This window comes from Pelmatolapia mariae, linkage group LG16_19 (assembly GCF_036321145.2).
Source record: "Pelmatolapia mariae isolate MD_Pm_ZW linkage group LG16_19, Pm_UMD_F_2, whole genome shotgun sequence".
Lineage (NCBI taxonomy): Eukaryota > Metazoa > Chordata > Actinopteri > Cichliformes > Cichlidae > Pelmatolapia > Pelmatolapia mariae.
Genome location: NC_086241.1, coordinates 45,327,812 through 45,354,965, shown reverse-complemented (window position 1 = coordinate 45,354,965; position 27,154 = coordinate 45,327,812). Strand labels below are relative to the sequence as shown.

Here is a 27,154-nt window from a genome sequence, read left to right as displayed (position 1 = left end):
TCATAACAGTCAGCTCAATGTTTCACTGAGTCACCAAACAAAAGCAACAGTCTTTATTTGTCAGTGCCATCCAAAGCATACTACACACCGAGACCTTCTGACCTGCAAACAATCTGGTTAAGTGTGGTGGTCTGGGTTGAGGTTTGGCAGTATTAGTTGTCATCGTTCTGTGTTTTTACTTTCACAAAATCACAAACTTCCACCTTTAGCTTATTTAGGAGTCTAACAAATAAGTGAGTCATACTGATTATAATATCTTTCCTTTAAAAAACAGACAAAAAAACCCACTGATGGTCTACTTAATGCTGGTCAGTGTTTAATAAGGATCATCACCTTTTTACACTTTTTATGGCCATCAGTTTTGGTTGGTTACAAAATAAACACTAAATAACCAAAAACATAACATTCTAGTGAGCTTTTAGTGTTGTTGCAGAATTGACTTGTTAATGGCATAAAAATAAAAATACAGGATCATGAAAGTTAAAAAGAAAGTATGAAAGACTGTACAACATTTCCTAACAGTCGATGAAGTCCCTGTTAAGAGAAGTTGGTCCAGAAGCCACATAAGAAGAGTGCTCCTGTCCTAGCACTAAAAACAGCACAGCTTTCTGTGTGTGTGTGTGCGCATGTGTGTGTGTCTGTGTGTGTGTGTGTCTGTGTGTGTGTCTGTGTGTGTGTGTCTGTGTGTGTGTCTGTGTGCTTTGGAAGGGGAGGGATTGTATGTGTGGCTCTGTGGGTCTCTCTGAAATTTCCCTACATCATCTGAGCAGGAGGAGCTTGTCTCATTCAGCATAAAAGCCTGCTCACAGCAGCTGCAGTTACTTTCAAAGCAGTGACTGTGAAGCTTATGTGAGTAGAATCTGAAAGACTTTTTATATAATGTGGATAGTTTGTTTGGAGACAAAAATACGTTTTTACAGACTTACTTTGGCGTAATGTTGTAATTAGATGAGGTTTTGTGTTTTTTCTAATGTCAGTAGTTTTCTTTGTGTTAGGGCTGATGTTGTTTATGTCTCATTTTTAAATGTGTTGTTCTGTAAAAAGTGTTTTTTCATCTTCTTTCGTGCATGAAACATTGCAGTTTTTTTGTTATTGTGTTTTTTATCATGCCATTAAGTTACTGTGCTGGTGATAATTGTGGGATTTATAAAGCAGAAATCTCTGATAGCAGATTTTCAATTGTTCTTTTTGTAATCTTATTGGAATTCAAAGTAATTCAATGTATTTATTTATTGATTATTATGTATTATGACAATGTACGTATTGCAGATTTATGGTTTAATCTATTTTTAATTTCACGGTCATGCTATACACAAGGCTAAAATGTTTAGTTTATGCCAATCATATAAAAAAATGTATATTAAAACAGATTTTTTTTTTTTAAATTGCAGATTTGTCAGCACCTTTCTTGGCCTGTTGGTCACGTTTTACGACCTGGAGAAGAATGCGGACCCAGTCAGGTTCATCCACAACAGGCACATCCAACAGTTCCCCTGAACAAACTTTAAGAGCTGGAGGAAAATGGTTTAAAAAGTTCTGGCGAAACCCCACAGTTCAACCCAACAACAACGGTCCTTCCAGTACTGATGGACACCAATCACCTAGTGAAGAAGAGCAGCCAGTTGGTGAGTGACATACATCCAGCTGTTATTAGCTATTTCCTGTTAACCCTCTGTATCTCAACTAAATTGTGTTTTGTGTGACATATTAAAAAAAGAAAGGAAATAGATGTTACGGTTGTTCCACGAAATAGTGCTGATGTGTAAAAAAAACACCTCTATTACAGAAATAACTTTATCCATTTCTTCCAGAAATGTTAAATACCTTATTTTGGGAGAAATATGAACTGTTTGAAGATTATTTGTCTTTGTTTTTGTCCACCAGTGAATCCTACTTTTGAGGAATGCCTTGAAGGACAATACCTGTTTGAAGCCACTCAATTGTTAATAGACAGGGAGAAACATCTGTTTGGAGGGATAACCGAGGCTGATGCACTTAAAGCTCACGAGGAAGCAGTAAAAAGGCTTGCTGCAGACTACGAAGCCCTTGAAAAGCGTATAGAGCAGACTGTGCAGCAGAGTCTTTCTCTCAGCAGTGAGGAAGAGGTGTCTGCTTTGACATCTGCAGTGAAAGCCATCAACCTTGAGGAAGAGCAGGACCAGCTGTGGAAACAAAGATGCCGGACGCCACCAGCCTGGAGGCCCAAGAAGTGGAAGAAGCACCATGACAAAGTGCTTCATGAATTAGTGTATAGTCGTTTAGAGAACCCATCAAGCCCCACTGGTGGCCAGGTGAACCAGTCCTCGATCCAGGCAGACATCCAGTCCATGGGCAGGCAGCTGAAGGAGGACATGGAGTGGGTGGTGGAGATTGTGAAGAACTGCTACCCACCAGAGATGGACATCTGTAACTTTTATGCAAGACTGTACCATCAAACTTTCAGCGCAAGACTCAAAAAGCTTGCAGACTTTGTTCTGGATGACAAGGACTGCAGTTTCCTCCTGCGATGGGTGAAGGAGTTTTATCCAGGGTAAGCCACCAGTTCAATTATTGTTTGAAGTAGCATCTTTCTGTGCCTAAACATTATGATGTCTGTCAGTGTGAGATCCTTGATTGTTTCTTGAAGAATAAATACCTGAACAATTACAGATAAATAGTGAATAATAATAAAAATGTAACGGCTAATTTCTTGTTTTCTTGATGTGCAAAATAAATGTCATTTTTGTAGATTAAACACAACTTGGGGTGTTTATAGAAACTCATGTGTTATCTGCTCTGTGTACCAGAATCCTTGAAAGACCTGAGCTGGCCAATAATATCAATACTAAAGCGCTGGGAAACCTGCTTCCTGATGAGTTACTGAAACCTCTGGAGGAGCAGTACCTCAGCAAACAACAGGTAACACAGTGTATCTAAGGCGTGTATCCAGTTAATCAGTATGGTCATTGCAGGGCTTAAAGTGAGATGTGTAAATGCAGCATCAAAGAGTTGCTGGTTTTGGTGGAGGATTTTTTAAGACATTTTTTTTAGACATAATATTGAAGATGTAATTATTACTGTCAGTAATTAAATCTTTACACATGAAAGCAGTTTAAAAGTGACAGTTGTGTCTTGTTGTGTGCTTAGAGCGACCTGATGATTTTTATTGGCCGAGTATTGGATGAAGCAAAGAAAGAGTGGGATCAAGGAAAGGAGCCGACAAGAGATGATGGTTGCTACGTCAGTCCTGTGGCCTATGATGTCATCCAGGTAGAGTTGCTGCATAAACTTGATATTAAAGAGACTGAAATCGATGCTTCTTTAAAAATGTATTAATATAAATTGAAAGGCGCTACTTGTGGTGGCCAACTTCAAGGATCCTTATAGTGCGTCATGCGTTCGTTGACTTCTAATTGTTGACTATTACTGACCATGATGAGAGGCTTTGGATACATTGCTATGTGAGAACTGTGCAATAAAATTATTGTGGTGAAGTAATGACATAACATTGTTTTGATCATAGGAGAACAAAATGTACAGAACGACATTTACTCTGTTGTCCACTTTAGAACTTTCCAAAGAAGTGCCAATAAATATTTTCCAGCCTGCTGCACATATTAACCAAACTGAAAAAGAGTTCTAGAAACTTTGATAAAAAGAATAACAAACAAGGAAAGGACATTCAATTTTGTTTTGGTCATTTATAGAAACTCATTTACTGTCAGATCAGAGTCACAGTTTCAAACCCTCCCATGGTTCTGTAGTTTAATCACTTGGGTTAGTCACTAACATTGTAAAGCACTGGGTTTGGTTCCTGGTGTTTAACTGGATCTGAAAATAATGGAAGTGCATTGCTGTGTAAAGTGCTTTGGGTACTTAAAACTGCCACTGATTTGTCCATCCATTTGTCTTCAGTTTATCAACGGCATCGTGACATCAGCACACAAAGTTGTAGGAGACCGTCACAAGGCCCAGCAAATAACATCCAACCTGACAGACTTCATGCAGAGGTAACAAGGCTTCACAAGGCTGTCTTTTAAATATTGTCATTTGAAAATACATTTTACTTTAATGTTTGGTAATAACAAGATAATAAATGTGAAAACTGTTCTTAATCTTCTGCAGGTATCAAAATTTTCATGAAGACGTCATAAGGCAGAACAAACGGCACAGCAAAGCTTTCATAAAGGCAAACCTCAGCTGTGTCAAACAGTTCAGGTTTGTTTCTGATCCAGTTAGATGGAGATCAAATTATAATTTTTACCTTCATCATAACAGCCGAATACTTCACTGTGAGCTGATGTGTCCTGTGTGGTCTGTCTAAAGGGACTTCGTTATCATGGAGAGCCATCTATTCCCAAAGAATGTGCGGGAAAACTGTTTGCGAGGTCTGACTGAGATGAAACAGTCCGCCCACACTTATTTATTAACCCCTGTGCACAAGATCCTCAAGGTAAGTTCTTTAAAACATATTTACAGGCAGTTTTTCCTAATTTCAGCTATCCTCTTCAGAGATCAACAAAATGCCTTACATTTGTTCCCCACACAGCCACACTACCAGAAGGTGGGAACCAGTGACTGGCTGAAGAAGAACACGTTTGAGAAGCTGCTGAACAGCACTGAAGAAGAGCTTCAAGAACTTCAGGGTTTGACTCAATCCTGTCATCAGGTAGAAACATGACAGCGTGAAACTTTGCTATGAAGCCATTATTACCAACTTTTAAATCAATGGACTAAAATATGATCTTGTTACTTACATTCAGGAGCTGATTGGTCAGCTTCAGCAGGAAATGACAGTAGAATATGTCCGGAGGCTCCTGAAAGGAGAGGTCAAACTGAAGGACAAGGATCGTCAGCTGAAGGCTTACATGACTGTGAAAGAAAATGCAGAGAGATTGCACGAGCTGTTTGCCAGAATGGTGAGACTTGCCTTCACTGCACACTTTAGCTGAGACACAAATAAAATCAATCAAGCACAAACACTGATCAGCATAACATTGTTTGACAGGGTGAAACAACCTTAGTCACAAGTTCAGCTAACATCAACAACATCTGTGTAACCGAAAGAATTTAAAATTCACATATATTTCCTAGTGTTAAATATCAACACTTAACCAAGGTTTTTTATTCCTCATAAGCATCTGATGGAAGAGAAAACACTGCTCAGTAGACAATTTTAACACTTTTATTACTTCTGGAAGGGAGATGCGTCCTGCATGGCACTCTGCTGCGAATCTCGAAATAACGATGTGAGCTTACCAGTTTTATTACAGGGTGTCCCGCTCTAGTCTAAACAACAGTATTACACAAACATTCAGTAGTCACGTTGCATAGTGTACCTATAGGTTATTGTCTATAAGCTGCAAAACATCTCATTCTCAGCTTTGGCAAGGCTGTGACCTTGCCATAATCCCTTCCAGTAAATTTCCACTGGCAGATGGTTCCCTGATATCAACTTCTGCAGACAAGCGTGGGCGGGAGTCTCCTACATTTCTATCACTAAAGGACACATACAATACTACACTATATGATTATATGACACTTTAGTTAATATAAAGCACAGCATTGAGGCACTTCAGATAATGTCATTTTCACATTTCACAACAGCTAGCTGGAAGTTCCAGTCCAATAGCTCCTGAAGGAAATACATCATTATTCCAAAAACAGCAGCTATGCTGATTACAGTTTGGGGAAACTTTCAGACTAAACTGACGTCACTGATTTGTCTTCACAGGGATCCAAACAAGACTGGTTAAAGGAAATCCTGACCAAGATTGCAGAAGTGCTAAAACTCCAAGATATTCCTGCCATACAGATGCAAATTGTTTCACTGGGATCTGCTTATCCCGACCTCAGGTAACTTTTGAATTGACTCAGAAATTATTTACTTTAATACAAAAACATACAGAGTATAACTCACACAAATGTAATGTGCTCTCATTTTTTGGACCTGTTGTATCAACTGTAACATAAACATTAAGGACAGAACTATATCATGATAAGAGGTTTATGAGACATTAGGCCAGGATAAACAATCGTACTTTTCAGAGAGAGCTGAGGGAAAACAGGAAGCAGACTGAGCGAAATATCTTAATTGGTTTCAGATATATCTTGTGAGCAGCATGAGCTACATTCATGGGAACTAACATGAGCTAAAAGTAGATCCACCTATTGTCACATTTCCAACAGAGGTGGGCTGAGACATTTTCCATCTCCCCTCTTCTCAGCAGTTTAAAGAGGTGTAGTAAAGTGTTAATGACAGCTGTTAGTGTTTGCAGGAAGGATGTGTGTCAGGAGCAGAAAACTGGTTACACAAAAAGACATAACATGGCAATTAAAAACAAGTCTTGACGGGATCAGTGAAGATATAACTTTTGCTGTTATTCGTATGTTGAAATAAAACATTGCAGATTCTGTTTATATAAAAAAAAATTCATTTCTTTATATTTTTTCTTTTCTATATCAAATGTGGCAGCTTTCACATGACAATCCTTTTTTTTCACAGTTTCTGACTTTACATAGAGAAAACCATCAATGTTTTTTTAACTCTTTCTTCTTTCTGTCACCAACAGTGAAAAACATGTTTCGGCTCTGCTCAAACTCAAGACAAACCTCTCCAAAGCCGACAGGAAAATCGTCAAAACCACTCTGTCGGACACACTGAAAGAGAGCCGTGCTGATCCTGACACCCAGAAGTTTTTTTCCAAAGTTGAAGTCAGATGATCCGCACATTTGCCTCTTAGAGTATCACTGGCTGAGAGTTTGATTGCACAGCAGCAATATTATTGTGTATTATATTGTGTTACAGTCTATCTCTGTAAAGACATACAGAGTGAATGCCATGGAAAAACCTTGGTTCAGATGCTACTTAGACTGAAATCCCTATTATACGCAGACTCTGTGATAGTGAATGCTTGCTGTAGTTACTGTATGTTACTCTATACATAAGCTAGATGTCACATTCATGCTGGTAATTTTTGTGCATTTCATATAAATTGTAAATAAGTATGCAAGTGTTTGTTTTTACACACTTACAAACAGGTCAGTGTTGTTCTATTATATGTCGTTTTGTTTAAAAACTGCAATGGTGTTAAAGTCTAATATTTTCATGCCATAAATAGTATTACAGAGAATTATACATGTCTCATGTACATAAATAGATGTAAGTTAAGTTTTTTTAATAAATGTGCAAAAACCAGCTCAGTTTGTTTTTACTGTTTACTCTGTGTTTAGTAGATGATCCACATGTAAACTGACTGTAGGGTTTATAGTATGTGGGGGGGAAAAGCAATAGTACTGGCAACAGACAGGGAATGGAGTTACAGTTAATGTCTATAATAAGTATCAACATATGTTAATTATAAAAATCATAAGAATGATAACTGCAGGTTACAAGTGAACATGATAGATGCTTGGCTACAAGATGAACAGCCACAAGGAGCGTCACCCTCCATGGAGGAGGAGACTAGAAGCTAAAATCAAGGTAGCACAGGTAGTTCAGCAAGGTAGTTCAGAAATGGTTCCAAAAGACCTTCCCAATTAGTGTAAATCTACAATTCTCCTTTTTAGAGGTTCACTTGTTGAACTAGTAAGGAATCATCTACATCTGATATGTCTGAGAAATTATCTTGCATGAAAACCCCCATCACACTGGAAAGATTCTCCTGGATGGCCCGGGAACAGCTCAGTGCCCTATACTGGAAGAGCTGGCGAGAGAGAGGTCTGGGTGTCTCTGTGTAGACTGCTGCCCTCTGTAACCCAGGCCTGGATAGATGTTAGTTTGACTTAGTAAAAGATATACCTGCAGTGTGTATCCACACAGCAGCAGAAAGGAGGTCAGTCATTTAAAGGATGCAACATAAGCACCAGAAAGCACAATATGAAACCAACGTATGTGATGGCAAAGGTTTCAGTTGAATGTCAATAAAGTAATAGTCATAGTTGACTTTTTTCTTTATTAAAACACAATAACCTGCAACACACTCAGTGAGCTTGATTTGAATTGGGTTTAATAAAGACATTGCAATGTGGAAAGAAACGTCCCACCCAAACACTAAGATCATTTCTGAAATTTGGGTGGTGTTGCTCATCTTCTATACCCACACAGACACTCTCAAACAAAGAGCATTCCATAGCACATCACATGTCCCTATACCTTCAGTCCAGCTCATCCTTGACCCCCGCCCACTCTAAGAAAGGTTATGACCACCCGTCACCTCCAGGATGTCTGCAGATATTCAAGTCTACAATGGGTCCACCGTGAAGGTGCAATAAAACTTGGGGTCTACTTGTGATAACATTCTACATGCATGCATACTATACTAAAGTGAGGAAGTGAAATTACTATTACTAATGTGAAATGGTTACAGTATGTGATTAATACATCAGAAAAGAAAACTGCCACGACACGGTCCACTTAATGCTCATCACACATGTTTAATGATGATGAATGCTGCTAAAGCTCTGTTGGCTCCAAATTCTGAAATGACTAAACATGAACACAACATCACCGTTTTACACTTTTTATGGCCATCAGTTTTAGTTGGTAACAAAATAAAAACTAAATGACCAAAAACATAACATTCTAGTGAGCTTTTAGTGTTGTTGCACAACTGACCTGACCATGCTGGTGTCCTAGCGCTAAAAACAGCACAGCTTTCTGTGTGTGTGTGTGCGTGCACGTGTGTGCATGACTGTGTGCTTTGGAAGGGAAGGGATGGCATGTGTGGCTCTGTGGGTCTCTCTGAAATTTCCCTACATCGCATGAGCAGGAGGAGCTTGTCTCATTTGGCATAAAAGCTCACAGCAGCTGCAGTTACTTTCAAAGCAGTGACTGTGAAGCTTATGTGAGTAGAATCTGAAAGACTTTATATATATATAATGTGGATAGTTTGTTTGGCCACAGAAATACTTTTTACAGACTTACTTTGGCGTGTGGTTGTAATTAGATTGGATGAGGTTTTGTGTTTTTTCTGATGTCAGTAGTTTTCTTTGTTGTGTTATGGCTGATGTTGTTTGTGTCTCATTTTTAAATGTGTTGTTCTGTAAAAAAGTGTTTTTTCATCTTCTTTCGTGCATGAGACATGAAAGTTTTTTTGTTATTTTGTTTTTTTATCATGTAGTTAAAATACTGTGATAATTGTGGGATTTATAAAGCAGAAATCTTGGATAGCAGATTTTAAATTGTTCTTTCTGTAATCTTATTGGAATTCAAAGCGATTCAATGTATTTATTTATTGATAATTTAAAAAAAATAGCAATGCATGTATTGCTAATTTATGGTTTAATCTATTTTTTTTATTTCATGGTGATGCTGTGCACAAGGCTAAAATGTTTAGTTTATGCCAATCATATAAAAAATTTATATTAATGTAGTGAAGTAGATTCTGGGTAAGGATGTTACATGATGTCCATAAACGCACCACTGACATCCACACCTTCCCAGCTGACAATTACCCGGCTATAAGAAGCAGCTGCGCTTCACTACTGAGAGAAGGCATTTGGCAGTTGTGGCAATCCATGGTGGCTGCGAGCATTAGGCAGTCAAACACTGCATATCTCTTAAGGAAAAGCTACTTAGAATTGCCCTTTAGAGAGTAGTAAGTGCGACCTTGGTGTTTATCATACTGTGGCATAGTAGGGTGGACTCTGACTACTGTTTCCCTCTCTTGTTGCAGGTGTGCATTATACTGCTGCTGTCTTGCCAGATGCCGTTTTGTTTGTTACGCACTACTTTTATAACGTATAGTGACTTGGGATGTGTTGGTTTTATGTGGATCTTTTACTGCATTGTTTAACGTTTTATCTTTTCTTTTATTGTTTTAGTGGTGGTGCGGCCGCTTGTTCAGAGGCTAGGCACGTGAGGTGGAATCCCCTCCCCTATGCATGTGCGTGTACACACCGGGCATAGGCTGATTGCACCGTTTAGAATTTAGTGTGAGTGAGGTTGCTGTGAAATCACATTGGTGAGTAATTGGTGGCACCCTTGGGCACCCCTCCCGTTAGGTTGCCTCCTCAAGTGGCCGGCCTCCACCATTTTGTCTAGTTGTTCTTTTTAATATATTGTGCTTGTTTTAGGGTAGCATTGTGGTAGGGAGTATGTCGTTTTAATCATTGTGTGGTAATAAAGTGTTTTAATTTATTATTTTACTCTCTCACCCCTGCTACCCTAGGTGCCTTTTAATCTTATAGTTATGTTTTAGTAGTTTCTCTTAATGAACTTTGGAATTATAAACTTCCTTTGTCTCACCTCTGCCTTTAAATAACGGGTCTGTGGGCTTTGGTAGCCAATGCAATCCTCTCATTGGCTAGAGAAATCTTTCCTGGGGTGTAACGCCCTCCCCCAGGTGGCGTTGTCACTATTTTAGTAACAGTCTCCGGTTATCTCTCATTCGCGACACCACATTAAGACGGAGAATGTAGGTTTTGTTTTTTTTTTAATTACTGATTTTTTTTTTTAAATTGCAGATTTGTCAGCAGTTTTCTTGGTCTTTTGGTCACGTTTTACTACCTGGAGAAGAATGCAGACCCAGTCGGGTTCATCCACAACAGGCACATCCAACAGTTCCCCTGAACAAACTTTAAGAGCTGGAGGAAAATGGTTTAAAAAGTTCTGGCGAAGCCCCACAGGTCAGCCCAACGACAACGGTCCTTCCAGTACTGATGGACACCAATCACCTAGTGAAGAAGAGCAGCCAGTTGGTGAGTGACATACATCCAGCTGTTATTAGCCATTTCCTGTTAACCCTCTGTATCTCAACTAAATTGTGTTTTGTGTGACATATTAAAAAAAGAAAGGAAATAGATGTTACGGTTGTTCCACGAAATAGTGCTGATGTGTAAAAAAAACCACCTCTTACAGAAATAACTTTCTCCATTTCTTCCAGAAATGTTAAATACTTGATTTTAGGAGGAATGTGAACTGTTTGAAGATTATTTATCTTTGTTGTTGTCCACCAGTGAATCCTGCTTTTGAGGAATGCCTTGAAGGACAATACCTGTTCGAAGCCACTCAATTGTTGATAGACAGGGAGAAACATCTGTTTGGAGAGATAACCGAGGCTGATGCACTTAAAGCTCACGAGGAAGCAGTAAAAAAGCTTGCTGCAGACTACGAAGCCCTTGAAAAGCATTTAGAGCAGACTGTGCAGCAGAGTCTTTCTCTCAGCAGTGAGGAAGAGGTGTCTGCTTTGATATCTGCAGTGAAAGCCATCAACCTTGAGGAAGAGCAGGACCAGCTGTGGAGACAAAGATGCCGGACGCCATCAGCCTGGAGGCCCAAGAAGTGGAAGACGCGCCATGACAAAGTGCTTCATGAATTAGTGTATAGTCGTTTGGAGAACCCATCGAGCCCCACTGGTGGCCAGGTGAACCAGTCCTCGATCCAGGCAGACATCCAGTCCATGGGCAGGCAGCTGAAGGAGGACATGCAGTGGGTGGTGGAGATTGTGAAGAACTGCTACCCACCAGAGATGGACATCTGTAACTTTTATGCAAGACTGTACCATCAAACTTTCAAGGCAAGACTCAAAAAGATTGCAGACTTTGTTCTGGATGACAAGGACTGCAGTTTCCTCCTGCGATGGGTGAAGGAGTTTTATCCAGGGTAAGCCACCAGTTCAATTATTGTTTGAAGTAGCATCTTTCTGTGCCTAAACATGATGACGTCTGTCAGTGTGAGATCCTTGATTGTTTTTAGAAGAATAAATACATGAAAAATTAGCAAAATAAATGTCATTTTTGTAGATTAAACACAACTTGGGGTGTTTATAGAAACTCATGTGTTATCTGCTCTGTGTACCAGAATCCTTGAAAAACCTGAGCTGGCCAGTAATATCAATACTAAAGCGCTGGGAAACCTGCTTCCTGACAAGTTACTGAAAGCTCTGGAGGAGAAGTACCTCAGCAAACAACAGGTAACACAGTGTATCTAAGGCGTGTATCCAGTTAATCAGTATGGTCATTGCAGGGCTTAATGTGAGATGTGCAAGTCCAGCATCAAAGAGTTGCTGGTTTTATTTTTTTGAACATAATATTGTAGATGTAATTATTACTGTCAGTAATTAAATCTTTACACATGAAAGCAGTTTAAAAGTGACAGTTGTGTCTTGTTGTGTGCTTAGAGCGACCTGATGATTTTTATTAGCCGAGTATTGGATGAAGCAAAGAAAGAGTGGGATCAAGGAAAGGAGCCGACAAGAGATGATGGTTGCTACGTCAGTCCTGTGGCCTATGATGTCATCCAGGTAGAGTTGCTGCAACAACTTGATATTAAAAAGGCTGAAATCGATGCTTTTATGAAAATGTATTAATATAAAGTGAAAGGTGTCACTTGTGGTGGCCAACTTCAAGGATCCTTATAGTGAGTCCTGCTTTTGTTGACTTCTAATTGTTGACTATGATGAGAGGCTTTGGATACATTGCTATGTCAGAACTGTGCAATAAAAAATTGTTGTGGTGAAAAAATGACATAACATTGTTAGCTTAACTGTATCTGAAAATGATGGAAGTGCATTGCTGTGTAAAGTACTTTGGTAACTTAAAACTGCCACTGATTTGTCCATCCATTTGTCTTCAGTTTATCAACGGCATCGTGACATCAGCACATATAACTGTAAGAGACCTGCACAAGGCCCAGAAAATAACATCCAACCTGACAGACTTCATTCAGAGGTAACAAGGCTTCATAAGGCTGTCTTTTAAATATTATCATTTGAAAATACATTTTAGTTTAATGTCTGGTAACAACAACAAGATAATAAAAGTGAAAGCTGTTCTTAATCTTCTGCAGGTATCAAAATTTTCATGAAGACGTCATAAGGCAGAACAAACGGCACAGCAAAGCTTTCGTAAAGGCAAACCTCAGCTGTGTCAAACAGTTCAGGTATGTTTCTGATCCAGTTAGATGGAAATTCTGATTTTACCTTCATCATAACAGCCGAAAACTTCACTGTGAGCTGATGTGTCCTGTGTGGTCTGTCTAAAGGGACTTCGTTATCATGGAGAGCCATCTATTCCCAAAGAATGTGCGGGAAAACTGTTTGCGAGGTCTGACTGAGATGAAACAGTCCGCCCACACTTATTTATTAACCCCTGTGCACAAGATCCTCAAGGTAAGTTCTTTAAAACATATTTACAGGCAGTTTTTCCTAATTTCAGCTATCCTCTTCATCTTCAGAGATCAACAAAATGCCTTATATTTGTTCCCCACACAGCCACACTACAAGAAGGTGGGAACCAGTGACTGGCTGAAGAAGAATACGTTTGAGAAGCTGCTGTATACCACTGAAGAAGAGCTTCAAGAACTTCAGGGTTTGACTCAATCCTGTCATCAGGTAGAAACAGAATCCTAGAACCTAAAACAGGTAGAATCCTGTTTTCCTTCTCTCACCCCAACCGGTCGCAGCACATGGTGCCCCTCCCTGAGCCTGGTTCTGCCGGAGGTTTCTTCCTGTTAAAAGGGAGTTTTTTCCTTCCCACTGTCGCCAAAGTGCTTGCTCACAGGGGGTCATATGATTGTTGGGTTTCTCTGTACCTATGAAGCGCCTTGAGGCGACTTTTGTTGTGATTTGGCACTATATAAATAAAATTGAATTGAACATGACAGCGTGAAACTTTGCTATGAAGCCATTATTACCAACTTTTAAATCAATGGACTAAAATATGATCTTGTTACTTTAATTCAGGAGCTGATTGGTCAGCTTCAGCAGGAAATGACAGTAGAATATGTCCGGAGGCTCCTGAAAGGAGAGGTCAAACTGAAGGACAAGGATCGTCAGCTGAAGGCTTACATGACTGTGAAAGAAAATGCAGAGAGATTGCACGAGCTGTTTGCCAGAATGGTGAGACTTGCCTTCACTGCACACTTTAGCTGAGACACAAATAAAATCAATCAAGCACAAACACTGATCAGCATAACATTGTTTGACAGGGTGAAACAACCTTAGTCACAAATTCAACTAACATCTCCAACAACATCTGTGTAACCGAAAGAATTTAAAATTCACATATATTTTCCTAGTGTTAAATATCAACACTTCACCGATTTTTTTTTTTTATTATTCCTCATAAGCATCTGATGGAAGAGAAAACACTGCTCAGTAGACAATTTTAACACTTTTATTACTTCTGGAAGGGAGATGCGTCCTGCATGACACTCTGCTGCGAATCTCGAAATAATGGTGTGCGCTTACCAGTTTTATTACAGGGTGTCCCGCTCTAGTCTAAACAACAGTATTACACAAACATTCAGTAGTCACGTTGCATAGTGTACCTATAGGTTATTGTCTATAAGCTGCAAAACATCTTTTCTCAGCTCTGGTGAGCAACCTTGCCATAATCCCTTCCAGTAAATTTCCGCTGGCAGATGGTTCCCTGCTATCAAGTTCTGCAGACAAGCGTGGGCGGGAGTCTCCTACATTTCTATCACTAAAGGGCACGTACAATACTACACTATATGATTATATGACACTTTAGTTAATATAAAGCACAGCATTGAGGCACTTCAGATAATTTCATTTTCACATTTCACACCAGCTAGCTGGAAATTCCAGTCCAATAGCTCCTGAAGGAAATACATCATTATTTCCAAAAACAGCAGCTATATTAATCACAGTTTGAGGAAACTTGCAGACTAAACTGACGTCACTGATTTCTCTTCACAGGGATCCAAACAAGACTGGTTAAAGGAAATCCTGACCAAGATTGCAGAAGTGCTAAAACTCCAAGATATTCCTGCCATACAGATGCAAATCGTTTCACTGGGATCTGCTTATCCCGACCTCAGGTAACTTTTGAATTGACTCAGAAATTATTTACTTTAATACAAAAACATGCAGAGTATAACTCACGTAATGTGCTCTCATTTTTTTGGGGCCTGGTGTATCATAAACAACTGAAGAAGTGTACAGAACTATATCATGATAAGAGGTTTGTGAGACATTAGGCCAGGATAAATGTTACGTGCGTGTGTTGGTGGTTTATTTGTTTCTTAATGTGTGTATGCACACATTGAGGCGCTTCAGATAATGTCATTTTCACATTTCACACCAGCTAGCTGGAAATTCCAGTCCAATAGCTCCTGAAGGAAATACATCATTATTTCCAAAAACAGCAGCTATATTAATCAGTTTGAGGTTCAGACGGAGCAGCCATAGCTACCTAGTTAAAAAGTCGGGCATGTGTGTGAAGTGCGGAGCAAGTAGGGGTGAGCTGCCGATTATTTTGGGAAGCCTTCTTTTCTCCTGTGTTTTTAGACCAGGGAGGTCAGACTGTGTCATTTCTTTTCTTTTCCTTGAACAGGTCAGAGGGGAACCGAAGCCTAGGTTGAGTTTTGTTTGTTGTGTTGGCCTTAGCTCACCCCGAAATTATACACTCCCACTACCGTGAGTGCCATTGTTGTGACTAAATTATTGTTAAAAGTCCGATGCTGTGTCTGTTTGGGCGTGGGAAGTCGCGGGACACCCCGCTCTTGTTGCGGTCATTTCGAGCCGGGTCGTAACAATAAACAATCGTAGTCTTCAGAGAGAGCTGAGGGAAAACAGGAAGTAGACTGAGCGAAACATCTCAATTGGTTTCAGATGTTTCTTGTGAACAGGATGAGCTACATTCATGGGAACTAACATGAGCTAAAAGTAGATGTGCTGCCTTTCTATTTTACATTACCAGTTTCACTGATAGTCCACATAAACAGAGAGCTAAATAAAACATGCTGGCATGAGAGAAGCAGCAGCAGTGTGTAGATGAAGTCAATAATGTTATTAATTAGAGTTAAAAGGAGGATTTCTTGCAAATGTGGCACCAGAAACCAAACTGTCTTGTTCTGGTCTTATTTCTAACCTTAAAGAAAAAGGAGAGAGGGAACCAGGAGACATAAACACTGCTCTTGATAGCACTCATATATGTTTATGCTGAATAAGAGTTTTATGGAAGAGTTATTTGGTAAAACTAGTTCAAATTCAGAGTCACATGCATTTGAGGCACGGATCCATTTCAGTAAGAGCTCCACCTATTGTCAGATTTCCAACAGGGGTGGACTGAGACATTTTCCATCTCCCCTCTTCTCAGCAATTTAAATAGGTGTGATAAGCTCGGTCCTCTCTGGCACAGCTGGCTGCCGGCAGAGCCCGCGGGCACACCACTGCAACCCCCTCTGGCCTCTGCTCTGTGGCTGCTGGGTGACCTCTCGTTTGGGGCTCTACTCAGCTCTTCCCAGGAGGGTGGCACGGTTCCCCCCCCCTTGGTGGTCCTCCTTGGGTCCTTGTACTCTGGGGCCTCTGGATGTCTGGGGCCTGGATCTCCTCCATACCTGCTTCATGCCCTGGGGGACGGGGCTATGGCTCCCCACACTCCCTAGCAGATCGTTACATGGAGAAACCTTTGGAATACAAGCATGCTTATCCACACAGGTGTACACACGGGTGTTCACAGACACAAACTACATCTTTCTTGGCTGCTACCTCAAAGCACATTGTGCGCTGTCTATCTTGCATGCTGCACAATAACATTTAATATTTAGTATCTACTGTTATCTACTGCTAGCTAGTTTATTGTGATGGTGCTGTATTTATTATGTTGCTGTTTTTTTGTTTGTTTTCTCTTCTGTTTTTTTTTTTTTTTTTTTTTTCTCCATACAGGTGATCCAGGTGTTTTGTTTGTTTTCTTTCTTTCGTCTCCCCTTTCTCACCATCTCTTCTCCCCTCTATTTTTCTTTCTCTCCCTCTTTCTTTCATTCTTTCTCCCTGTCCTATCCCCCAGTCATGTCTGTCCCGACTGTAACAACCGAAAATAAAATAAATACATAATTATAATAAAGGTCAATCAAATGGACCAATATGGCAAGGCCATGATGATCCACTTGGTAAAGTAAATCCGCTTGGCATCTCTCTTGGCCTTAAGACAACAATTCTGATGGCTAAAGATCCAAACGGGACAGGGGGGAAAAAAAAAAAAAAAAAAATAGGTGTGATAATGTGTTAATGACACCTGTTAGTGTTTGCAGGAAGGATGTGTGTCAGGGGCAGAAAATTGGCTACAGACAGAAAAAGACATAACATGTCAGTGAAAACAAGTCTTGACGGGATCAGTGAAGTTATAACTTTTGCTGTTATTCTTATGTTGAAAGTGAAATAAAACATTGCAGATTATATTTAGCTGAAAAAAAATGCTCAAACTCATTTCTTTATATTTTTTTCTTTTCTATATCAAATGTGGCAGCTTTCACATGACAATCCTTTTTTCACAGTCTCTGACTTTACATCACTTTTTTAACCCTTTCTTCTTTCTGTCACCAACAGTGAAAAACATGTTTCGGCTCTGCTCAAACTCAAGACAAACCTCTCCAAAGCCGACATGAAAATCGTCAAAACCACTCTGTCGGCCACACTGAAAGAGAGCCGTGCTGATCCTGGAAACCGGACGTTTTTCTCCAAAGTTGAAGTGAGATGAGCCACACATTTGCTTGTCAGAGTATCACGGACTGAGAGTTTGGTTGCACAGCAGCAATATTATTGTGTATTATATTGTGTTACAGTCTATCTCTGTAAAGACATACAGAGTGAATGCCATGGAAAAACCTTGGTTCAGATGTTACTTAGACTGAAATCCCTATTATACGCAGACTCTGTGATGGTGAATGCTTGCTGTAGTCACTGTATGTTACTGTATACATAAGCTAGATGTTACATTCATGCTGGTAATTTTTGTGCATTTCTTGTAGAATGTATGTTTGTAAATAACAATGCAAGTGTGTGTTTTTACACACAAACAGGTTAGTGTCATTCTATTATGTCATTTTATTTAAAATCTAAAACGGTGTTAAAGTCTAGTATTTGTTGTGTTTCATGCCATAAATAGTATTACAGAGAATTATTCATGTCTGATGTGCATAAATAGATGTACAAAAACCAGCTCAATTTGTTTTTACTGTTTACTGTGTTTAGTAGATGATCCACATGTAAACTAACTGTAGGGTTTATAGTATGTGGAAAAAACAGCAATAGTACTGGCAACAGACAGGGAATTAAGTTATAGTTTATCTCTATATTAAGTATTGTCATGGTCCTGGGTCAGTGAAGTCGGGCATGTGTGTGAAGTGCGGAGCAAGTAGGGGTGAGCTGCCGATTATTTTGGGAAGCCTTCTTTTCTCCTGTGTTTTTAGACCAGGGAGGTCAGACTGTGTCATTTCTTTTCTTTTCCTTGAACAGGTCAGAGGGGAACCGAAGCCTAGGTTGAGTTTTGTTTGTTGTGTTGGCCTTAGCTCACCCCGAAATTATACACTCCCACTACCGTGAGTGCCATTGTTGTGAATAAATTATTGTTAAAAGTCCGATGCTGTGTCTGTTTGGGCGTGGGAAGTCGCGGGACACCCCGCTCTTGTTGCGGTCATTTCGAGCCGGGTCGTAACATGATCTGGGGGCTCATCCGTTTTGTCTAGTTTTTGTGATCTATGGTTTGTTCAGTCGGCTTTTCTTTTGTGTGTGTGGGAGGATGGAGTTTTCTTTAGATGACTTTGTTACCTCGCCTTCCTGGGATAAGAGAGTTGTGTAGAAAGGCGGATTTGCTTATTATAGCAAGTGTTTTTTTTGTTTTGTTTTTTTTGATATTAAAGTGTCCTACAATGCCCGTAAAGCGGAAGTGAAGGTTGCTTTGTGTGCAGATTTGGTGGAGCAGGGCATTCTCCCTTCCCCAAAGGCAGCTGTAAAGCAGCCTGGTAGGGGCGGCGTGGAGGTGGCTCCGGAGGCTGAGCCGGAGCCAGATGCCAAAGGACCCGTTAGCGTGTCTCCGGCTGAGGTGGAGCCTGATGCGGATGAGGCGGGGTCGGATGCAGCCGAGGTGGAGTCTGGGGCGGCTGAGGAGCCTCAGGCAGTAGGGTCTACGGAGAACCTCCGTTTGACCCTCCGTATTAGGGAGGTGGAGCTTGAGGTGCAAGCTATGCACCTCCGTGTCAGGACTTTGGAGCTGGAGCGCAAGCCCGCCGCTGTCACAACACCTGTGTCCGCTGCCTCCACACCTGTCTCGAGTCGCCCTGACACAGCCACGGTTACCTCACCAAGTTTTGACATCACCAAACATGTTAGACTAGTGCCTCCGTTTCGGGAGGCTGAGGTTGATTCCTATTTCAGCGCTTTTGAGCGTATAGCAGCTGAATTGAGTTGGCCTAAGGAGTTTTGGGCGCTGCTACTCCAGTGTAAGTTAATCGGCAAGACTCAGGAAGTATGTACTAGCCTTTCCGTTAACGACAGCCTCCAATATGATATTGTAAAAAAAATAATTCTGCACGCGTATGAATTCGTTCCTGATTTTTACTGTCAGAAACTTCGTAAAAGTGAAAAGACCGCTGAACAAACCTTTGTGGCGTTTGCCCGTGAGAAACACCGCTTGTTTGAATGCTGGATGCAAGCCAGCAAAGTGAAGGATATTGAGGGATTGAAGGAGTTGGTTCTTTTAGAAGAATTTAAAAAGTTTCTCCCGTATCAGTTGGTGGTTTATTTAAATGAGCAGAAGGTGACGTCCCTGGCAAAAACAGCAGTTTTAGCAGATGAATTTACCCTCACACATAAAGTCATTTTTTTTCAACCGGGGCGGCACGAGAAGTGAGGGGAGGGCAGGAAAAGAGACAAAAATCCCCTAAACCGACCCAAAGGGCGAGACAGGAGGAAACTGAAAGGCGGGAATGTTTTTATTGCCGTGAGTCTGGTCACCTGATCGCCAGTTGTCCTGCGCTGCGGAAGAAAGAGCAGCGCAGAGGGTCAAAGGGACCCGTGGGGCTCATTAAAGTAGTTTCCCCACCTATCTGTCCTGATCAGATGCAGGGGCGTGACCCAGAAATGGAGGTAGAGTTACGTTTTAAACCATTCCTTTCCCAAGGCTTCGTTTCGGTGGCAGGAGAAGAGAAGGACAGGGTTCCTATCACCATTCTCCGAGACACCGGGGCACATCAATCTTTTATGTTAGATGATGTGTTGCCACTGTCGGATAAAACCGCCTGCCACACGGATGTGTTAGTGTGGGGAATTGAAATGAGTGTTCTTTGGGCGCCCCTCCACAGAGTATATTTACACTCACCTATCACAACTGGACCTGTGAAGGTCGCCATAAGACGACAGTTGCCGTTTAAAGGTGTGTCATTTATCTTGGGCAATGATTTTGCCGGGGGGGAAAGTGTTTCCACCGCCTGAAGTGATGGATACCCCTGTTGCTGCCTCAGATGTTACTGATCCAAAAGCGACAGTTTTTCCTGTTTGCGCTGTTACGTGGGTGCAAGCGCGCAAATTTGCTGATGTCGTTAGTATCGCAGATACATTTGTGGCTGGGGAGCAAAACCCTTCTGTAGGGGAGAAAGACAGTGTGGGGGATAAATGCAGTGTGCTAAATTTAATACCGGCATTGAGCGGAGATGTGAATAAAGAAGCTTTGGTAAGCGCTCAGGAAAATGACAAGTCTTTGAGTCCCTGTTTTGCAGCCGTTGCCACGGCTGGGGACAGCATCCTTCCCCGTTTTTTCCTGCAGGATGGCGTGTTAATGAGGCGGTGGTCTTCTGATCAGAGTGGAACATCAAGTGTTACACAGGTGGTGGTACCATCTCAGCATCGTGACCAGGTGCTAAGCTTAGCACATGATGCCGGCATGGCTGGGCACCTTGGAATAACTAAAACTTATTACCAGTGTTGGTCAAGTTACTTGAAAAAAGTAATCAGTTACTGATTACTTCCCCCAAAAAGTAATCCCGTTACTTTACTGATTACTTATTTTCAAAAGTAATTAGTTAGTTAGTTAGTTAGTTAGTTACTTTTTAAAAACACAATTTACAACCTGAATAGGTGATAAAGCAATAGATCTTTCAGCCCAATTCTACTTTTTCTGCATAATCCATCATACAAATGTAATCAAATGGAAACGTCTCTTTTTAAAACTTTAAACTTTAAATCTTTTAACTTTATGCAAGCAAAAACTTAATTATATGCAACATTCTCTGACTGGAAGAAATTTGTTTAACATTTAAACCTATTTTCTGCACATTCCAGCACATAAAATAAAATATATTTTTGTGTTTACACTCACTCTTTCAAATAGATGCAAGTAAAACACAGCAGAAAATAAATAAAATCAAAAACTAGCGGTCCTGTTGCTCTATTTTCACCTATAAAGCAGGAGTGGGTTAGGCGGAGGTTTACCCTGGTGCAGGTGTGCCGCGGCGGTCAGTTGAAGAATTCGCGAGTTTCTCTGTGAATTTCCCATTACGTCGTAGCGCACTCGCTGCTTGCTTGGAAGTTTAGGGGGTTTTTTCGCTGTAAAAAGAATTTTTCTTCCTACGCACAACGGACACTAATGTTTTTGTCACTTTTTATGGAATCAAACTCAAAGTAAGGTCAGTACTTCCACGCTTTAAACGCTGCACGCTCATACTCTCTCCCGCACTCAATGGGCGTTTATCAATATGCGTACTTGTGCGTACTTGCGTTCTCGTGTACTCGTGAAACGTCATCAGTCGGAGACCAAGTACTGTTCCAATTCGAAGTACGCATCAAGCCGAGAACGCGAAAAAGTCCCGGATGTGTTCTCGCTCCGCCCGTTTTATCGAGCATGCATCGATGGTGACTTGGTACAGCTAAATATCCCAGAATGCATTCCGTCCAAAACTCCCAGACTCCCGGCACATCGTTTTCAAACCCCACCTCCCCGCCCCACCGCTCGCGGGCTTCTCACTACTCAGGTTAAAGAAACCCCAGCAGCTGTCTATAGTATTGGGTGTCCACTAAAATAAAAATAAAAGCTTTCTAACATCTCACCTGCTTGTTTTTATTAAGGTATGTACACGTATGTACATGTACACTATTTTTATTAATAGAGGTTTCACTACTGAGGTTACAAATGATATATAAGTCACTTAGATCACTTCTAAATGTTAATGTTTGGTTTATTTCAGTGTTTTATTTTTTCCTGAGTAAACCGGTTTGGCTGTGATTAAAGTTAAGCTTCATAACATATTACTCACAGTTAAATTAAGAGGGGACGGCAGTAAAAACTCCGGACCTGTGACATCATCACATACGCAGGTGTTCCAATTGTACATATCGCGAGTCCGTGCTCGCGTTCTCGGCGGGTACGTACTCCTGTGCGTTCTCGGCCAGTACGTACTCGCCGAGAACGCGAGTACGTACTGGCGTACTTGGGCATTGATAAACGGCCGATATATTGTCCATTGTTGATCTGCACACAGCTGTTGTCACGAACGTCGCACTCGCTTACGTCACTGTTATGAGACATTCTCGCAAAAAAATCACGGTTTTAGTAACGCAGTAACGCAGCGTTCCTACGTGAAAGTAAGGGTAATCTAATTACCGTTTTTGCAATAGTAATCCCTTACATTACTCGTTACTTGAAAAAAGTCTCTGCTTATTACCGAGTGCTGCGCAATTTCTTTTGGCCTGGCTTAAAAAAACATGTAGCTGCTCACTGTCGGTCTTGTGCCACCTGCCAGTTGGTGGGCAAACCTAATAAGCCCATTCCACCTGCGCCGTTATCTCCTATCCCAGTAATGAGTGAACCTTTTGAAAAGGTAATACTAGACTGTGTGGGACCGTTGCCGAGAACAAAAGCCGGTAATCAGTATATTCTTACTGTAATGTGCTCAGCAACGAGATTTCCGGAAGCCATTCCGCTGCCTACGGTGAAGGCCAAAGCAGTAATTAAAGCTTTGATCGAATTCTTTTCTGTGTTTGGGTTGCCGAAAATCATTCAAACGGACCAAGGCACCAACTTCATGTCCAGAGTCTTTGCACAGGTTGTTAAAGAACTACATGCCAAGCATGTTACATCCAGTCCATATCACCCCGAAAGTCAAGTTGCTTTGGAAAGGATCCACCAAACTCTTAAAGTTATGTTACGCAAGCTCTGTTTGGAGTCAGGTAAAGAGTGGGATGAGGGGTTGCCCCTATTGTTGTTTGCCATTAGAGAGGCTAAACGGGAGTCGCTGGGATTTAGCCCCGCGGAGTTGGTTTTCGGACATGTGGTCCGAGGCCCTCTCCGACTTTTGAGGGGAAAATGGCTGTCGGAGACCCCGGAGGAGCCGTGTAGTGTACTTGACTACGTGAGTCAGCTTCGAGACAGGCTTCGCCTAGCGTGGGAAATAGCTGGGGAAAACCTGAAGCAAGTGCAAACTAAAATGAAGTCTCGTTTTGACAAAAAGGCTGTGGATAGAAGTTTTCAACCAGGGGAGAAGGTGTTGATGTTATTGCCCGTAGTGGGGTCCAGTTTACTAACGCAGTTTGCTGGTCCTTACAGTGTGGAATGTAAACTTGATTCACACTCCAGATCGGTGGCGAAAAACCAGGGTTTGTCATGTGAATATGTTGAAACTGTTCTATCCCCGTAAACAAAATACAACAGCGCCTCTGGTGTGCGCTGTTGCCATCCTCCCCGCTTACAAACTGTCGGATGACGGATTATCTGGGAAGGATGATGCATTAGGTAGTGGGCTGAAAAATTCAGTGATTTTAAATGATCTTGAATCATTTGTTGCCGATTTACCTGAAACTGCTCAAACTGACATCATTACTCTGATAAAAAATAACTTGTCACTTTTCTCCGATCACCCGCGCCAAACAACTGTCTTACGTCATGATATTGATGTAGAGGGGCATAAGCCAATTAAACAACATGCGTTCCGGGTGAATCCCGTAAAAAGGGAAATAATACAGAGAGAAGTCCATTATCTCCTAGAGCATGGCTTGGCCGTTCCAAGTGCTAGCGCATGGAGCTCTCCGTGTGTTAGTGCCCAACAGGGGCGATTTTAGCCCATTTTTGGGGGTGCTTCAGCACCCCCAAAATGAATCAAAGCACCCCCAAAGATTTCTTACTTTTTTTGACAATATTTGCTGTTTGTGTGACACACTACTAAAAATATAAAAAGCATACAGTACTTAATTGAGATGGAACATTTTAACAACAAAAGCATAGATAACCCCCCCCCCCCCTCCCCCTCCCAAAATGGTTTGTTCCAGCTCGGCTCTCCCCTACTCTGGCTCTAGCGCCCTTTCTGCCAGAGAGATAGTGGCTGAGAGGCAGCAGAGCGGAGGTGGAAGTGCCAGGCTTAAAACAGGACATATTAGCTGCATTTAACCTTCAGTTACTCTTTATATAGTTAGGTAGGAGTCAGACCATGTTTCTTTTTAGCTGAAAAACATTACACCCAGGTAACCTGCAGTGTTGAAAATGTGTTTTCCGACGATATTTGCTACCCTACAATTCGTCCTGGTGTAGTAAAATCAGCGACATTTGACCGTCCTGTTGTTCCCATTGAAATTTATATAGCCTATTTAAAATCTAAAACTTAAAAATGTCCATAGCCTAGTGTTGTTACCGCTGTCCTGTTTGAAATGGAATGAGAGAAGCTGGTTATTTTGCCATATGTGCCGATATTAAACCTTGGAGCAACATTCAGGTAAAAGTGTAAGAACAAATGATCCGTCAATAAAGGATAATGTTGGATCAGTGTTTCAATATTTATATCTTTTATTAGATGTACATGTGGTTTGGTTATTTGCCTTTTGTTTGAAAGTACACTGAGAGAGGACTTTTTTATTAGTGATCTTAATAGTATTTTTTTTTTCATATTAATGTATTTTTTTTCATCTAATTGAATACAATCTATTTGTGTATGATTGTCAGTCCAAAGAGGGAGAGAGGAAAGAGGGGAACGTGAGGAGAAAGTACAAGGTCAGGAAGAACCAGGTAAGAAAAAAGACAGGGAACAGTGACAGGCAAAACAGAAACTGTTAAACTGCTTGAGAGGGTTGACCACCAAAAGTGATTTGCCAATCTCAAGGTGAGGCGACATAGGTGAAAATAAAAGAAAAAAATCTGAAGAGCCATAGTAGTATCTGCAGTAAAGATCTTTTCATACATTGTATACATTGTACCATAGGCAAAGTTGCCTCCATTTTTATAATTATTTTTATCAATATGTTGTACATTTCAAGGACTCTATTTTTGGAGTGTATTTTTATGTATCTATTGTATTATACATACATATTAAAAGTGAATCTCTGTCCAAAAAATGCACTCAGTTTACTTCTTACTCACTATGATCATCATTCATCATTTTCCCCCAGTAATTAAGGTTAGGATATGTATTTTTTTTAATTCGAATCCATTCTTCTTTTGCAGCATTTAAATAACTTTTATCAGATTTGATGGTTTTGTTACAGACTTTAAAAAAAGTGTTTTGCTTTTCTTTCACAAATGTGGGGATTAAATTGTGTTAAAATGTACAAAACAGTGATGTCATGTTTTGTGATGAGGACCCAGGCACAGAGAGACTCGATGAACTTAAGAATCTTCTGATTTAATAAAGAAATTTGCAGACTTGCACAGAGATGGTGAAACTCTGATGACTGATAATGGAGACGAAGACAACAGACGACGAGGACAGGGAGGAACACGGGTTTAAATGCACCAAGGAGACGGTCAGAGGGAACTTGGGACAACTGGAGACATTTAAGGATGCAGGGACTGACAGAGACAGGGAAGAAGTCTCGTCGTGACGAGTAAAGTTTATCTTGCCTGGCTGGGCAGCTCTCTGGGTGCTAAGCACCCCCAAAGCTCTGATCCTAGAATCGCCCCTGGTGCCCAAGTCTGACAATACTCCTCGATTCTGCACGGATTATCGAAAGGTGAATGCGGCCACTAAAGCAGACTCTTTCCCATTACCTAGGATGGATGACTGTATTGATCGGGTGGGATCCGCTACCGAGTGTGCCCCGTAACCGCGAAGGTGGAGGCTATTATTGAGTTTCCGATTCCACAAACAAGGAGGTCGTTACGCCGCTTCTTGGGAATGTGTGGTTACTACCGCGGTTTCTGTAATAACTTTGCCTCCGTAGTCGCTCCCCTGACTGACCTAGTCAGCCCAACCAAACCCTTCACATGGACTGCGGCGTGCCAAACTGCTTTTGAGTCAGTGAAAACTTTACTGTGCAGTGCCCCAGTTTTAGCAGCAACTAACTTTGAATCTCCTTTTAAGTTGGAGGTGGATGCCAGCGCAACTGTGACCCAGTGTTTTTGGTTGTTGTACTTTTACTTTTGATGGTTTTATGTATTATGACTGTTGTGTTTTGGTTTCCCAGGGTTTAGTTGTGTTCCCTCTGTTTGGTGTCATCCATGCCTGTGTATTCCCTTTTGTGTAGTAAGGTCTCTGTGTTTGGTTCGCGTTTCTTAGTCTGTGTCTTTGCGTGTATGTGTTCCTGTTTTACTTTGAAGGTCTCTGTCTGATGTCAGTGTGTTCAGTTTACGTCTCCCCGCCTCGTCAGTTGTGATTTCTCCCAGGTGTGTTTCACTCCTGTCTCCCATCCCCTGATTACTGCTGTGTGTATTTAAGCCCTGTGCGTTCTCCTGCTTGTTGCTGGTTCGTCTGCGTCTCTCTGTCTGTCTTTCTGTGTATTTCCCCGTACCTCCCTGCATATCTGTTTCTGGTTAGTTTCTGTTAGTTTTTCCCAGTTTAGGTTTTCTTAGTTTCATGTTCAACCTCGCCATCCCTGTTGTATCCACTTTTGGTTAAATAAACTCACTTGCACCAGAGCTGCCGCATTTTGGGTCCTAAATAATTCTCACACGGTTTGCCCCAGCATCCCGTGACAATTATGATATGTTAATTGTAAAAATTATAAGAATGATAACTGCAGGTTACAAGTGAACATGATAGATGCTTGGCTACAAGATGAACAGCCACAAGGAGCGTCACCCTCCATGGAGGAGAAGACTAGAAGCTAAAATCAAGGTAGCACAGAGGGAAGTTAACCATTAATAGTTCAGAAATGGTTCCAAAAGACCTTCCCAACTTGTGTAAATCTACAATTCTCCTTTTAAGAGGTTTGCTTATTGAACTAGTAAGGAATCATCTACATCTGATATGTCTGAGAAATTATCTTGCATGAAAACCCCCATCACACTGGAGAGATTTTCCTGGATGGCCCGGGAACAGCTCAGTGCCCTGTACTGGAAGAGCTGGGGAGAGAGAGGTCTGGGTGTCTCTGTGTAGACTGCAGCCCTCTGTCCTAATGCTAAAAACAGCACTGCTTTCTGTGTGTGTGTGTCTGTGTGCTTTGAAAGGGGAGGGATTGCATGTGTGGCTCTGTGGGTCTCTCTGAAATTTCCCTACATCGCCCAAGCAGGAGGA

The 27,154-nt window shown here is 41.2% G+C and overlaps 2 protein-coding genes across 2 annotated transcripts; both read left to right on the top strand.

Moving 5' to 3' along the window:
- Window positions 1-742: 742 nt before the first annotated feature.
- On the top strand, window positions 743-7,167 carry LOC134645028 (tumor necrosis factor alpha-induced protein 2-like). Its single transcript, XM_063498264.1, has 12 exons — window positions 743-849; window positions 1,392-1,625; window positions 1,885-2,530; window positions 2,787-2,898; window positions 3,127-3,249; window positions 3,895-3,989; window positions 4,105-4,197; window positions 4,306-4,432; window positions 4,529-4,648; window positions 4,743-4,898; window positions 5,714-5,835; window positions 6,552-7,167. Exons 2-12 carry the CDS (start codon window positions 1,445-1,447, stop codon window positions 6,700-6,702), a joined length of 1,926 nt encoding a protein of 641 aa, XP_063354334.1. The 5' UTR covers window positions 743-849; window positions 1,392-1,444; the 3' UTR covers window positions 6,703-7,167.
- A 1,636-nt stretch (window positions 7,168-8,803) lies between these two features.
- On the top strand, window positions 8,804-17,783 carry LOC134645620 (tumor necrosis factor alpha-induced protein 2-like). Its single transcript, XM_063499127.1, has 12 exons — window positions 8,804-8,825; window positions 10,447-10,680; window positions 10,939-11,584; window positions 11,783-11,894; window positions 12,102-12,224; window positions 12,557-12,651; window positions 12,770-12,862; window positions 12,965-13,091; window positions 13,194-13,313; window positions 13,665-13,820; window positions 14,643-14,764; window positions 17,274-17,783. Exons 2-12 carry the CDS (start codon window positions 10,500-10,502, stop codon window positions 17,422-17,424), a joined length of 1,926 nt encoding a protein of 641 aa, XP_063355197.1. The 5' UTR covers window positions 8,804-8,825; window positions 10,447-10,499; the 3' UTR covers window positions 17,425-17,783.
- Window positions 17,784-27,154: the final 9,371 nt, after the last annotated feature.

What these genes read in the sequence shown, in the direction of transcription:
- LOC134645028 (XM_063498264.1), top strand. Translation starts at nt 1,445, where the DNA reads ATGCGGACCCAGTCAGGTTCATCCACAACAGGCACATCCAACAGTTCC. An exon ending in TGAAGAAGAGCAGCCAGTTG is followed by an intron (nt 1,626 to 1,884) that starts GTGAGTGACATA and finishes TTTGTCCACCAG; the next exon opens with TGAATCCTACTTTTGAGGAA. An exon ending in ACGAGCTGTTTGCCAGAATG is followed by an intron (nt 4,899 to 5,713) that starts GTGAGACTTGCC and finishes TTGTCTTCACAG; the next exon opens with GGATCCAAACAAGACTGGTT.
- LOC134645620 (XM_063499127.1), top strand. Translation starts at nt 10,500, where the DNA reads ATGCAGACCCAGTCGGGTTCATCCACAACAGGCACATCCAACAGTTCC. An exon ending in GTGAAGGAGTTTTATCCAGG is followed by an intron (nt 11,585 to 11,782) that starts GTAAGCCACCAG and finishes TCTGTGTACCAG; the next exon opens with AATCCTTGAAAAACCTGAGC. An exon ending in TGACTCAATCCTGTCATCAG is followed by an intron (nt 13,314 to 13,664) that starts GTAGAAACAGAA and finishes ACTTTAATTCAG; the next exon opens with GAGCTGATTGGTCAGCTTCA.